This window comes from Tachyglossus aculeatus, chromosome 20 (assembly GCF_015852505.1).
Source record: "Tachyglossus aculeatus isolate mTacAcu1 chromosome 20, mTacAcu1.pri, whole genome shotgun sequence".
NCBI classification, from domain to species: Eukaryota; Metazoa; Chordata; class Mammalia; order Monotremata; family Tachyglossidae; genus Tachyglossus; species Tachyglossus aculeatus.
In genome coordinates this window covers 12900089-12912902 of record NC_052085.1, presented here as the reverse complement: position 1 = coordinate 12912902, position 12814 = coordinate 12900089, and the positions used below count along the sequence as shown (strand labels likewise).

The 12814-nt window shown below is 44.0% G+C and overlaps 1 protein-coding gene across 3 annotated transcripts in view; it reads right to left on the bottom strand.

Moving 5' to 3' along the window:
- Positions 1–12814, bottom strand: part of ARHGEF7 (Rho guanine nucleotide exchange factor 7) — a 139805-nt gene that overhangs the window by 53986 nt on the left and 73005 nt on the right. For all 3 annotated transcript variants that reach the window (XM_038761852.1, XM_038761853.1, XM_038761854.1), the window contains exon 6: positions 2789–2877. In XM_038761852.1, the coding sequence (XP_038617780.1) occupies positions 2789–2877 (89 nt within the window). The remainder of the gene's footprint in view (positions 1–2788; positions 2878–12814) is intronic.

Genomic DNA, 12814 nt, shown 5'->3' with positions numbered 1-12814 from the left:
GTCTACTACGGTGTGGTATTTAAAACAGTGATTTCAAGGGCTGGATTGTGGTACCTTCTGTGAAGTGGGACCTGCTTTGTACCTTTTGCTGATTCTGGAATTCTGAGCGGGTGTTGCCAAGGACAAGCCAGGCTGACAGTACACAAAAGATAAGAGCACTCTGAGTCCGCAGGAGAAAGCCACTGCAAGGACGTTAAAGAGGCCTTTAACGTGGATTTACGGATTGTTCACTGCAGGAGGGAAAGAAAATGACATCCGAGGGGAACACCTGACCCCCCTAAAAGAAGCCTAAATTTCTGTTTACCCAATGTGGGAAACAAACCTTAATGGTGCCAGGAGATGAGCTAGGGAAAGAAAGGGGAATCCATCAATCAATAGCATTTATTGAGCACTTACTGAGTGCAGCGCACTTTACTAAGCACTTGGGAAAGTACAAAAAAACCAGAGCTGATAGACAACTGCTCTGCCCACAAGGACAATAACACTCTAGTGAGGGAGACAGACATTGCTATAAATTAATAAATTACGGATGTACTCTCCCAAGCACTTAGTACAGTGCTCCGCACATAGAAAGTACTCAATAAATACCACTAACTGAAACGTACCTAAGTGCCACGGTGCTGAGAGTGGGGTGGAAAATGGTGACTGAAGGGTACAGATCCAAATGCACAGGGAACTTTAAGCTCACTGACGGCAGGGAACGCATCCATCAACTCTGTTGTACTGTACTCTCCCAGGCGCCTAGTACAGTGCTGCCCACACAGGAGGAGATCAATAAATACCACTGACTGATTAATGCAGAAGGGAGAGGGAGTAGGGGAGAAGAGGGCTTAATTGAGGAAAGGCTCTTGGAGATGTGACTTCAATAAAGCTTTGAAGGTGGGGGGAGTAATCTGTCAAATATACAGTCCACCCACTGTACTTTATTGGACTCTCCCAAGCGCTTAGTACAGTGTTCCGCAAACAGTACACACTCATAATGCCACTGATTGACTGAATGATTGGCTTTGCTACCTGAACACCTTAGATTGGAAGGGCCAGCGCTTGGACAGAAATATTGGTTCAGTGGACACTGTCCCTGCAGTTCATAATCAAACAAGAAAGTTCAGTCAAACTAGAATTCATTCATCCAATTGCATTTATTGAGCGCTGTGCGCAAAGTACTGCACTAGGTGCTTGGGAGAGTACACTATAACTACACCATCCCCTGCCCACAAGCGTACAGTCTAGAGGGGGCAAATATTCACTCTGCTAATTTCCAGTTCAGTCTAGTCCACAGGGCTTGCTTTTTTAAATCATCACCTACTTGTTTTTTAAGATGTGAGAAAAATGTTTTTGTTTGTTTCCGCACGATAACAACTTGCCTAACTGCAGTTAAAAAAGTAATCTGACAAATTCACTCTAGGGGAGACGGATTGGGAGGAAAAGAAAAATCCAGGTTTTGTTTTTCTTAACTCTACTACCAGCATTTAAAATCCTCAAATCAGAACTCCACTGGTAAGGAAATTGCAAATGAAATTACTGCTACTGACAATTGGGCAAAATGGATTCCGGCCCCTGATTTAACTTCATCATCAATCGTATTTATTGAGCGCTTACTGTGTGTAGAGCACTGTACTAAGCACTTGGGAAGTACAAGTTGGCAACATATAGAAACAGTCCCTACCCAACAGTGGGCTCACAGTCTAAAAGGGGGAGACAGAGAACAAAACCAAACATACTAACAAAATAAAATAAATAGAATAGATATGTACAAGCACAATAAATAAATAAATAAATAAATAAATAAATAAATAGATTTAATAAATAAATTTAACTTGGCATCGACCCTATGGCTCTAATGGAACTAAAAAAATCAGAGAAGACCAAATTTCAGAGACATGATGCCACTTTCCGTTGGGTCCTAGATCAAAAAACGTGACTAAACTACGGACAGGGCCATTGTACCCTCCAAGGCTGCTATCTTCATCATCATCGATGGTCCTGATTGAGCACTTTCTGGGTTGGGAAAGTACAATACAATAGAGTTGGTACCTTAAAGCTGGTATTTTGGTGTCCACCTTTTATTAGGCAACCCATACACATTTCCGCATCTCCGGCAAAACCTATAGGATCTTCTCCAGATCCATTTGGAAATTTAATACAGAGAAGTGAATTTACCTTAATCCAAATGTAAACTGTCGCTTGTTTCCAGGTAGTTAAATTGAGAAAGCCCCACTTAACAGTCTTTAACATTTTGGTTTTCTCTAGAAATTTAAAAATGCAGCCAGCTGTGGGGCTACGGAGGAGCCAAATATTAGAAGAACCGGAATGAGGACAGCAACGTCCACTCTAGTTCCCAGGCTAAAATCTAATTTTAAAGTTTCTCGTTTGGGTTATAAATCTGTCAGATACTTAGGGAAAGGAAGAAAGTGCGCTATTTTAAGGTAAGGAATGTCCAATGGACCGGAAACACCTGTTTTAGAAAATGCGGTGCTTATTTTTTTTTTAAAGTATTTGTCAAGCGCTATGTGCCAGGCACTGTATTATACACCAGGGTTGATGCAAACTAATCGAGTTGGACCCAATCCATGGCGTACATGGGGCTCAGTCTTCATCCCCATTTGATAGATGAGGTAACTGAGGCACAGAGAAGTGAAGCCGCTTGCCCAAAATCACACAGCAGCCAAGTGGCTGAGCCACGATTAGAACCCAGGTCCGCTTCCCAGGCCCATGCTCTGGCCACTTGTGGGGATGGGCAAATCCCACCTGCTTTACTGGCTTTGGATTCAGAATGGAAAACACTTACCACATTGTAATAGCTTTTGTTAATGGCAGATGTATCAAACCCTTTGGGAGGACTCTTCAGTGATCCTGATTTGGGGGACACAGGTTTCTCTGAAAAGAGAAGAGTAGCATATTTCGTCAGTCTGAGGTGAAGAATTCCGCAGGCCAAACACATTTTCATGCAAATGATCTCAAAATGAGTCTTAAACATTATCAAATAATCAAACGAATTGACACAGACTCGACTGGCAAGATACTTTACAAACTGTTCCCTCTGATACTTGATCATCATCATCATCATCAATCGCATTTATTGAGCGCTTACTGTGTGCAGAGCACTGTACTAAGCGCTTGGGAAGTACAAATTGGCAACATATAGAGACAGTCCCTACCCAACAGGGGGCTCACGGTCTAAAAGGGGGAGACAAAACCAAACATACTAACAAAATAAAATAAATAGAATAGATATGTACAAACAAAATAGAGTAATAAATATGTACAAACATATATACATACATACTTGATGCTGATGAATACCAAGAGAGCCATACCCTCACTAAGTCTTCAGCCACTCAGGAGGAGTTAATATTCGTGGCAGTTATTAAGTGCTTACTATGAGCCAAACGCTGTATTATGCACTGACATTGATACGTTATAAGCAGGCCGGATTCAGTCGCTGCCCATACTCAAATTGGCTCGTCGCCTCAGGGTTAATCCGACCCCACTCGCTCGGTAATCGGTCAATGGTACTAATTAATAATAATAACAACGGCATTTGTGAAGTGCTTACTATGCGCCAGGCACCGTTCTAAGTGCTAGGGTGGATACGAGATGAGCAGTTTGGACACATTCCCTGCCACACATAGGGCTGACAGTCTTAATCCCCATAATAATAATGGCATTTATTATGGGCTTACTATGTGCAATCCCCATTTGACAGAAGAGGGAACTGAGGCACGGAGAAGTGAAGCGACTTTGCCCAAGTTCACCGGGCAGATAAGTAGTGGAGCCGAGATTAGAACCCAGGTCCTTCTGACTCCCAAGCCCCTGCTCTATTGACTAGGCCGCACTGCTTCTCTTGAGATGCCTCAGGGCCATTCCACACTCAGCAGGCATCTCAAGCGCTTAGTACAGTGCTCTGCACACAGTAAGCGCTCAATAAATACGACTGAATGCATGTGCGATGCCCTGGAAACGGATAACTGCCCACATCTTTCTCCCAAATCAATCAATCGTATTTATTGAGCGCTTACTGTGTGCAGAGCACTGTACTAAGTGCTTGGGAAGTACAAGATGGCAACATATAGAGACAGTCCCTACCCAACAGTGGGCTCACAGTCTAAAAGGGGGAGACAGAGAACAAAGCTAAACATACTAACAAAATAAAATAAATAGAATAGATATGTACAAGTAAAATAAATAGAGTAATAAATATGTACAGGCTAATATATACATATATACAGGTGCTGTGGGGAAGGGAAGGAGGTAAGATGGGGGGATGGAGAGGGGAAAGAGGGGGAGAGGAATACACGGTGGCGGTCCTCCCCACTCCAATCCCAGACTACCTTTCCCTAATAATAATAATAATAATAATAATGGCATTTGTTAAGCGCTTACTATGTGCAAAGCACTGTTCTAAGCGCTGGGGGGGATACAAGGTGACCAGGTTGTCCCACGGGGGGCTCACAGTCTTCATCCCCATTTTACAGATGAGGGAACTGAGGCTCCGAGAAGTTAAGTGACTTTCCTAAGGTCACACAGCAGATATGTGGCAGAGCTGGCCTCGGGATGGGCCCTCTGGCTCCCAGACGACTCAAGAACCCTCCCCGGCCCCTCGCTGTCGATGGGTTGGAGGGCAGGGGGACCCCGAAGTCCGGTCCGTGAGAGTGGGCAGCCCCCTTCGGGGAGCCACCGGGCCGGGAGGTAAGTGAGGGGAGCCAGAGGGCGTGCGGTTGACCGATATTTCTGGATCCTGACTCAGGCAGACGTGCGGCCCGGGGCACAACTGTCTCCTCCCTGTTGACGAATGGGAGTGGGACAGAGAGATCCAGGTCAAAGGGCCCTGGGAAACGGGACTTCTTGGCTCCGGGGGCACGTTGGGATTGTGGCCGGCATCCTACATCTGGGGGTCAGGAAGAAATGTTCACAATATCCCCCACCGAGACTGCTTTTCCCTGAATAGATCACTTAGTCATGGGGCCACGTGCCCACAGCTGCCTGAGAATTGCATTTAACAGCCCTTTCCCTTCATCTCTCCCTCCCCACTCTGGATAATAATAATAATAATAATAGTGGCAATTATTAAGTGCTTACTATGTGCAAAGCACTGTTCTAAGCGCTGGGGAGGTTACAAGATGATCAGGTTGTCCCACAGGGGGCTCACAGTCTTCATCTCCATTTTACAGATGAGGTAACTGAGGCCCAGAAGTTACGTGACTTGGAAAGTCACACAGCTGACAATTGGCAGAGCCGGGATTTGAACCCATGACCTCTGACTCCAAAGCCCAGGCTCTTTCCACTGAGCCAGGCTGCTTCTTTCATTTGTAATTTGGATGATTTCATTTGCAATGAAGCAGAGCGGCCTAGCGGATAGAGTACGGGCCTGGGGGTCAGAAGGACCTGGGTTCTAATCCTGGCTCTCTCACTCGCCTGCTGTGGGAACGTGGGCAAGTCACTTCACTTCTCTGGACCTCAATTGCCTCATCTGTAAAATGGGAATTAAGACGGTGAGTCCAATGGAAGACAGGGACTGTGTCCAACCTGATCGGCTTGTATCTACTCCGGTGCTTCGTACAGTGCCTGGCACAAAGTTAGCCCTTAAATACCATTGAGGGAAAAAAAAATAAAAGAGAAGACCCAGGATGACTTGCTCTCCCTTCTGCGTCATCTATTACACTGGATCTGTGACTTTTGGACATTTGACGTTGATTCGACCCACCCCTAGCCCCATGATATTTAAGTACATTTCTTGAAAATACATTTTATAAGTCTGTGTCCCCCTCTAAACCGTAAGCTCGTTATGGGCAGGGAACGTGTCCGCTGTTTCTCAATCATTCAATCATACTTATTGAGCACTTCCTGTGTGCGAAGGACTTTCTCTTGCATTGTGCTCTCCCAAAAAGGAAGCGCTCAATAAATACCCTTGATTTATTGATGGAAGGAAGCCATTTTTAGCCTCCAAGGAGCTGTACCACCACGGCAAAAGAAATCTGAACTTTTAAGTCTTTTGCAAAAAGGAAAAAAAAAATGAAGCCTAATATATTGCATTTAGCATCATCTTCTACAATAGCTCACACCGTTTTAGAATTCGGCTCACACCGTTTTAGAATTCTCCTTGGGGATAGGAATATGAACCCAATTAAATATCATATTCTCCCTGGATTCATGACTAATGTTACTAAATAATGCAAGCAATGCTTCACACTGTAATTACAGTTTACATTAGAATCTCTTTGTAACAAATTACTGCCCTCCCCTCCGGCTTTGGCAAAATTCTCCTCTATATAAAATAAATTTTGTTCTGGCATCAGCAATCCACTATGTCCTTCAATACCCTATTCAAACACCTTCAAAAACCCTCCCCTAAATGGAGGCTCCCTCCCCTATGCCACCCTCCCTAAATGGAAGCTTGGCTGAAAGAATTAAGAACCGATGATACTTACTGAGCCTCTAGAGCACTGTCCTAAGGGGCTGGGACAGTACGATGCATCAAAACTGTGTGAAATGTCCAGGAAGGCACATACTGTACATTTTCACGCGTGACAGTAGATGTGGGGGATGACTAAAATGGCCACCTCAAGTTTCCCTACTAGGATCTCACTGGTATCACAACTCAAGCCTCTAAAAGAATCATTTCCCTTCTCTGGGCCTCATCTTCTTCTTCAGTTGTATTTATTGAGCGCTTACTATGTGCAGAGCACTGTACTAAGCGCTTGGGAAGTACAAATCGGCAACATACAGAGACAGTCCCTACCCAACAGTGGGCTCACAGTCTAAAAGGGGGAGACAGAGAACAAAACCAAACATACTAACAAAATAAAATAAATAATCATCATCATCAATCGTATTTATTGAGCGCTTACTATGTGCAGAGCACTGTACTAAGCGCTTGGGAAGTACAAATTAGCAACATACAGAGAGCCTCAGTTCCCTCATCTGTAAAATGAGGATTAAGACAGTGGGACATGTGGGACAGGAACTCTGCCCAACGTGATGAGCTTTCCATCTACCCCACTCAGCACCTGGCAAAGAGTAAGTACTTAACGAATACCATAAAAAAAAAAGAGAACACTCCCCTTCCCCCCAGTTCAAATGACCAGAAGACAAGCTCTAAAATGGAAGAGAGAACACCCCCCTTATTCAAATCTCCCGGCTCACAACACATCTGCTGTATCGATTAACCTCCCAGACTCCCCCAAACAATACAAAACCAAAAAGTGTCAACCGACCCCAAAACACTGCTGATTTGGTCAGTTTAGGGGGGATGAAAGACAGAAGGCAGGGCTGAAGGGTGATCTGGGCACCCCCTGTTCAATTCCCAGCTGGCTTAGTGGATACAGCATAAGATGGATCTGGGATTTAAACCCAGCTCTACCACTCTTCTGCTGTGTGACCTTAGGCAAGTCACTTCACTTCTCTGGGCCTCAGTTACCTCACTTGTAAAATGGGGGCTAATAATAATAATGATGGTATTTGTTAAGCGCTTACTATGCGCAAAGCACTGTTCTAAGCGCTGGGGAGGTTACACGGTGATCAGGTTGTCCCACAGGGGGCTCGCAGTCTTAACCCCCATTTTACAGATGAGGTCACTGAGGCCCAGAGAAGTTAAGGGACTTGCCCCAAGTCACACAGCTGACAGTTGGTGGGGCCGGAATTTGAACCCACTACCTCTGACTCCAAAGCCTGTGCTCTTTTCACTGAGTCATGCTGCTATAAACCCTAAGTAGGACAAACTGTGTCCAAACTGATTAACTTGTATGTACCCCCAAATTATACCACAAGGTTAAGTACACTGCCTGGCAATTTGAAAGCACTTAAATACCACCATTATTATTATTTAACATTCATTCCGAAGCAACAACCCTAACCAGCTCATCCCTGACACGTGATTCATTTGCTATAATCATGATGGCGTCTGTTAAACACAAACTACAGGCTAAGCACCGGGGTAGATGATATAAGCTCATCAAGTGGCACATTTTACCATGCTCTAGGTCTGCCTCTCTACTGGTATCTTTGTCTTCACTATTCCCCGGGAACTGATCGTTCTGGAAAAGGGTTTCATTTTAAGTCACCAAGAAGCCTCGGTGAAATGCTTTTTTTGGCCCTGTGTTGGAAATCGATTAAACCATCAAATTTACTGGAAAGCAAGTGTCAAAGCTACGATTAGGGCAAAAGCTAAAAGTTCAGGTTACCTCCAATGACAGAGATATATTAGCCACGGTCACTACATACATTTTTTTTTTTTTTACTTTGGCCTAAGATCTGAGTCTGCTTCATTAACTCCTCTTCCAAACCGCCAGGCAGCAGAATGCAGTCTGGCTTTAAGGCTGGTTTAAGAGGTCCAAAATAAATCGGAGAATATTTTTTAAAAAACCAGTTACAAATTTAAGAAGTGGCAGTATGAACGCTCATTAGAGATCTGTGGATAAGCAAATGACAATCACATGTAAGTTCTCACATCATCGCTAAGAATAGACTTCTTACTCATCATCTCAAGTTAACCGGCTCCTAAAATAAAAATCTCTAAATAATCTCCCTCTTTACTGTACAACAGACATGGCACTGTCTGTGCAACAGAAACCCAAGCACCCAAGACAATGCTTGGGAAAAACTGTTCTTGAAAAGAAGTTTCTGAAAAGGACTCCCGCATTTCCTAATTGCCTCCTTGCTTCAATCCTGTCCCTAAATCCTTGCAGTCCTCTACAAGAGAGAGAAGTAGGATACATACAGCTTGCATTCTTCATTCCCATTCTGCGCTTTGAAAATGTTTATATACTACATTGTGTATATCAGTCTGTGAAGCAATCATTGCTAATCTTTTTTTTAATGGGATTTGTAAAGCACTTACTATGGGCCAGACCCTGTGCTAAGTGCTGGGGTAGACTCCGGCAAATCAGGTTGGACACAGGCCATGTCCCACATGGGGTTCATAATCTGAATCCCTGTTTGACAGATGAGGGAATTGAGGACCAGAGAAGTTAAGTGACTTTCCTAAGGTCACACAGCAGACAAGTGGCAGAGCCAGAATTAGAACCCAGGTCCTTCTGATTCCCAAGCCTGTACTCTATCCGCTAGGCCACAATGCTTCTCTTTTACTAATACAAGCTGATTGTCACTTAATCACATACTATTCGGACCTTCTTTTAACATGATAATAATAATAGCATACCTTATGCTGCTCCTGAATAGGTCATCTGTCATTCAGAAAATAAAAATACTGCATTTTGGTGGAGGGCTAGAATTAAATATGGTCCCCCTCCTAGATTGCAAGCCCTCTGTGGGCAGGGAACCTGTCTACCAACTCTGAATTATTATACTCTCCCAAGCGCTCAGTAAAGTGCTCAGCACACAGTAAATGCTCTCCCAAGCACTCAGCACAATGCTCTGTGCACAGTAAATGCTCAAATACAACGGACTGATTGTTAAATACTACTGCCTGACTGGAGTTTAGACCTAAATCCTGCAGGCTAACTTTCTACGAACATTTAGGAGCCTAATGGTGCTTCATCCTGAGAAGTCACCAAAGCATAGGAAGTTTTCTCCTTCAACATGCTATTTTAAGAGCATCCCCTAAGGTAACTGTCTTGAAAGAAGCTGTATTTCAGAGAGTAAATGACAAATATGATTGAATGAATAAATGAACGAACTGCAATTAGGCCCACAGTAATAAATGCGAGGGGAACAGTTTTAGTTGCCCTCTAGATGGCAAACAATTAATAGCTCTACTTTCCTCTTCAAATTTGTCACAATAATGGGACAGTGGTATTTGCAAGCACAGACTAGGTTTCAATAAAGCCGAGGGAAAACACGTACACGTACGTAAAACTACCTCCTCATAAAGAAAAAATCTGATTCCAATACATCTGCCGCCTGTGTTCTCTGGGTGTGGTGTATGTCCAAAGACAGGATGAAAAAATTTGGCCAGTTGTAGAACAGAATTTGAACCCCAGGGTCCAGACAATTTGGATTTCCTGATGCAACTCATTAGGTCTAAATGGCTCCTAACATTCGTTTAGGTTTCAAAGAGATGTTTTTTGTTTGTTTGTTTTATGGTATTTGTTAAGCACCATGTGCCAGAGACTCTTCCAAGTGCTGGGGTAGAAATAAGGTAATCCGGTTGGACACTGTCTATGTCCCACGTGGGGTTCACAGTCATAATCCCCATTTTACAGATGAGGGAACTGAGGCCCAGAGAAGTGATGTGCCCAAAGTCACAAGGCAGACGAGTGACAGAGCCGGGACTAGAACCCAGGTCCTTCTGACTCCCGGGCCTGCCGTCTACCCACAGACCACGCTCCTTCTCCAGGTTTTGTGAAATGGAAACGAAGGCGAAAGATAACATTAAAAAACTCAGTTATGAAAGTATCAAATTGATGACCTGCCTCCACAGGTCCACTATGGTCCTGACAGCCCCTCCTCCTCCAGGAAGCCTTCCTCGATTCACCGTGGCCCCTCAACCCTTACATATTTTATTCTTACCTTCTACATTTATGTACATATGCATCTTTTTTGGACATCCAATTACTTCTTCTATTTCATCCTAATTATATTACTGTTCTGTATCATAGTAATAGTAGTAATTGCGTTATTCGGTAAGAGCTTGCTATGTGCCACGCACAGTACTGAGGTATCTATGCAAGATAATTCAGCCAGAAATAAACCATGTAAATAATTCTGCCTGGCTGTCTTCCTTTTTAGAGGGTAAGCTCCTTGGGGACAGGAAATCTGTATGGCACTCTCATTGTACACTTTTAGTACGCAGTCAGTTAATACCACTGACTGAACTCAATGGCTTAGTGAGACGGACATGTCTGTAATTATGGGCAAGGAATTAATGGCTGGTAAGACAAAACACCAAAGCAGGAGCTTCCAGATGAAAGTCAGGCTGTCCATGTACTTGAAAGTGCAAGAGTCACTCGGTGGTATTTACAGAGCTCTGTACTGAGCCCTTGGGAAAGTATAATACAGTAAAGAGACAATCAATCGTATTTATTGAGCGCTTACTGTGTGCAGAGCACTGTACTAAGCGCTTGGGAAGTACAAGTTGGCAACATACAGAGTCCAGCCCTCGGTCTGCACGGAAAGTGGATATTAAAATTATTTACAGGCAGTGAAGGTGGTCAACTCTAAGGATAAGGATATAATGGCTATGGAGGTGGCGGACACTCCCTAAGTGCTTAAGGGAAAAGGACTCAAGCGAGGCAGTAGAGATGAGACTTTATTCATTCAACTCATTCAATCGTATTTACGGAGGACTTACTATGTGGGGAGCACTGTACTAAGTGCTAGTCAATCAGAGAAGGCTTCCTAGAGGAGATTTTTAAAGCGTTACTTGGAAAACTTGTCTTTTACTAGCTACACCTATTGCTGCTACCTTCAAGCAAAGTGAGCTGGAATACTGAGGAGAGATTAAGCAGTTATGCATGAAACCAGGAAACCAAAAAAAAAATATCGGGCAGACAGCTGGAATAAACATATTTTCAGGAGAGGCACACACTGGTTTATTGAAGTTAATTTTTAACTCTTGATGCATGGATGTTATCCACCCCTTCCTCTCCATGCAAACTGCGACCACACCGATCCAATCAATTATGTCCCCATCTCGGCTACTGTATTAGCCTCCTCGCTGACACCCTGCCTCCTGTCTCTCCCCTCTCTAGTTCATATTTCACTCTGCTGCCAGGATCATTTTTCTTTAAAAAAAATAAATACATAAAAACAAAAATCAGTCTACATCTCCACACTTCTCAAACCTTCCGATGGTGGCCCATCCATCTCTGTATTAGACTCCTTAGCCACTGGCTTTTAGGGTAGCTCAATTGCATTTATTGAGCGCTTACTGTGTGCAGAGCACTGTACTAAGCGCTTGGGAAGTACAAGTTGGCAACATATAGAGACGGTCCCTACCCAACAGCGGGCTCACAGTCTAGAAGGGGGAGACGGACAACAAAACAAAACATATTAACAAAATAAAATAAATAGAATAAATATGTACAAGTAAAATAAATACTAGACTGTGAGCCCACTGTTGGGTAGGGACCGTCTCTATATGTTGCCAACTTGTACTTCCCAAGCGCTTAGTACAGTGCTCTGCACACAGTAAGTGCTCAATAAATACGATTGATTGATTGACTGATTGATAAATAGTGTCCACTAGTCCATACTGTCTACTAGTATGGTCTAGTGGACAGAGCCCAGGCCTGGGAGAATCAGAAGGACCTGGATTCTAATCCCAGCTCCCCTACCTGTCGGCCGTGTGACCCTGAGCAAGTCACTTCACTTCTTTGGGGCTCGGTCACCTCGTCTGTAAAATGGGGATTAAGACCGAGTCCCATCTGGGACGGGGACTGTGGCCAAACTGATTTGCTTGCACCTACCCCAGCGTCTAGTACAGTGCCTGGGTACACAGTAAGCGCTTAACAAATACCACAATTATTTCAGGCACTCAATCGGCCCTCCTATTGTAACCGAGCCCGCACACTTTGCTCTGCCAATAATAATAATAATAATAATAATGGCATTTGTTAAGCGCTTACTACGTGCAAAGCACTGTTCTAAGCGCTGGATGCCAGCCTATTCACTATACCTCGACCACCTTGTGGCCAATTTCCGGGCCAGGGGGAGGATGCGCACAAGGAACTCTACTTTCCTCTCCAAGAGACAACCTCTCTGCCACCTTCAAAGACTATTAAAATCACATCACGTCCAAGAAGTCTTCCCTAACTAACCCCATTTCCCCACTCTATTCACTCACAGAACAACCTATGCGTCACCTATGCTTGAGAAGCAGCGTGGCTTAGTGGACAGAGCTCAGGCTTGGGAGTCA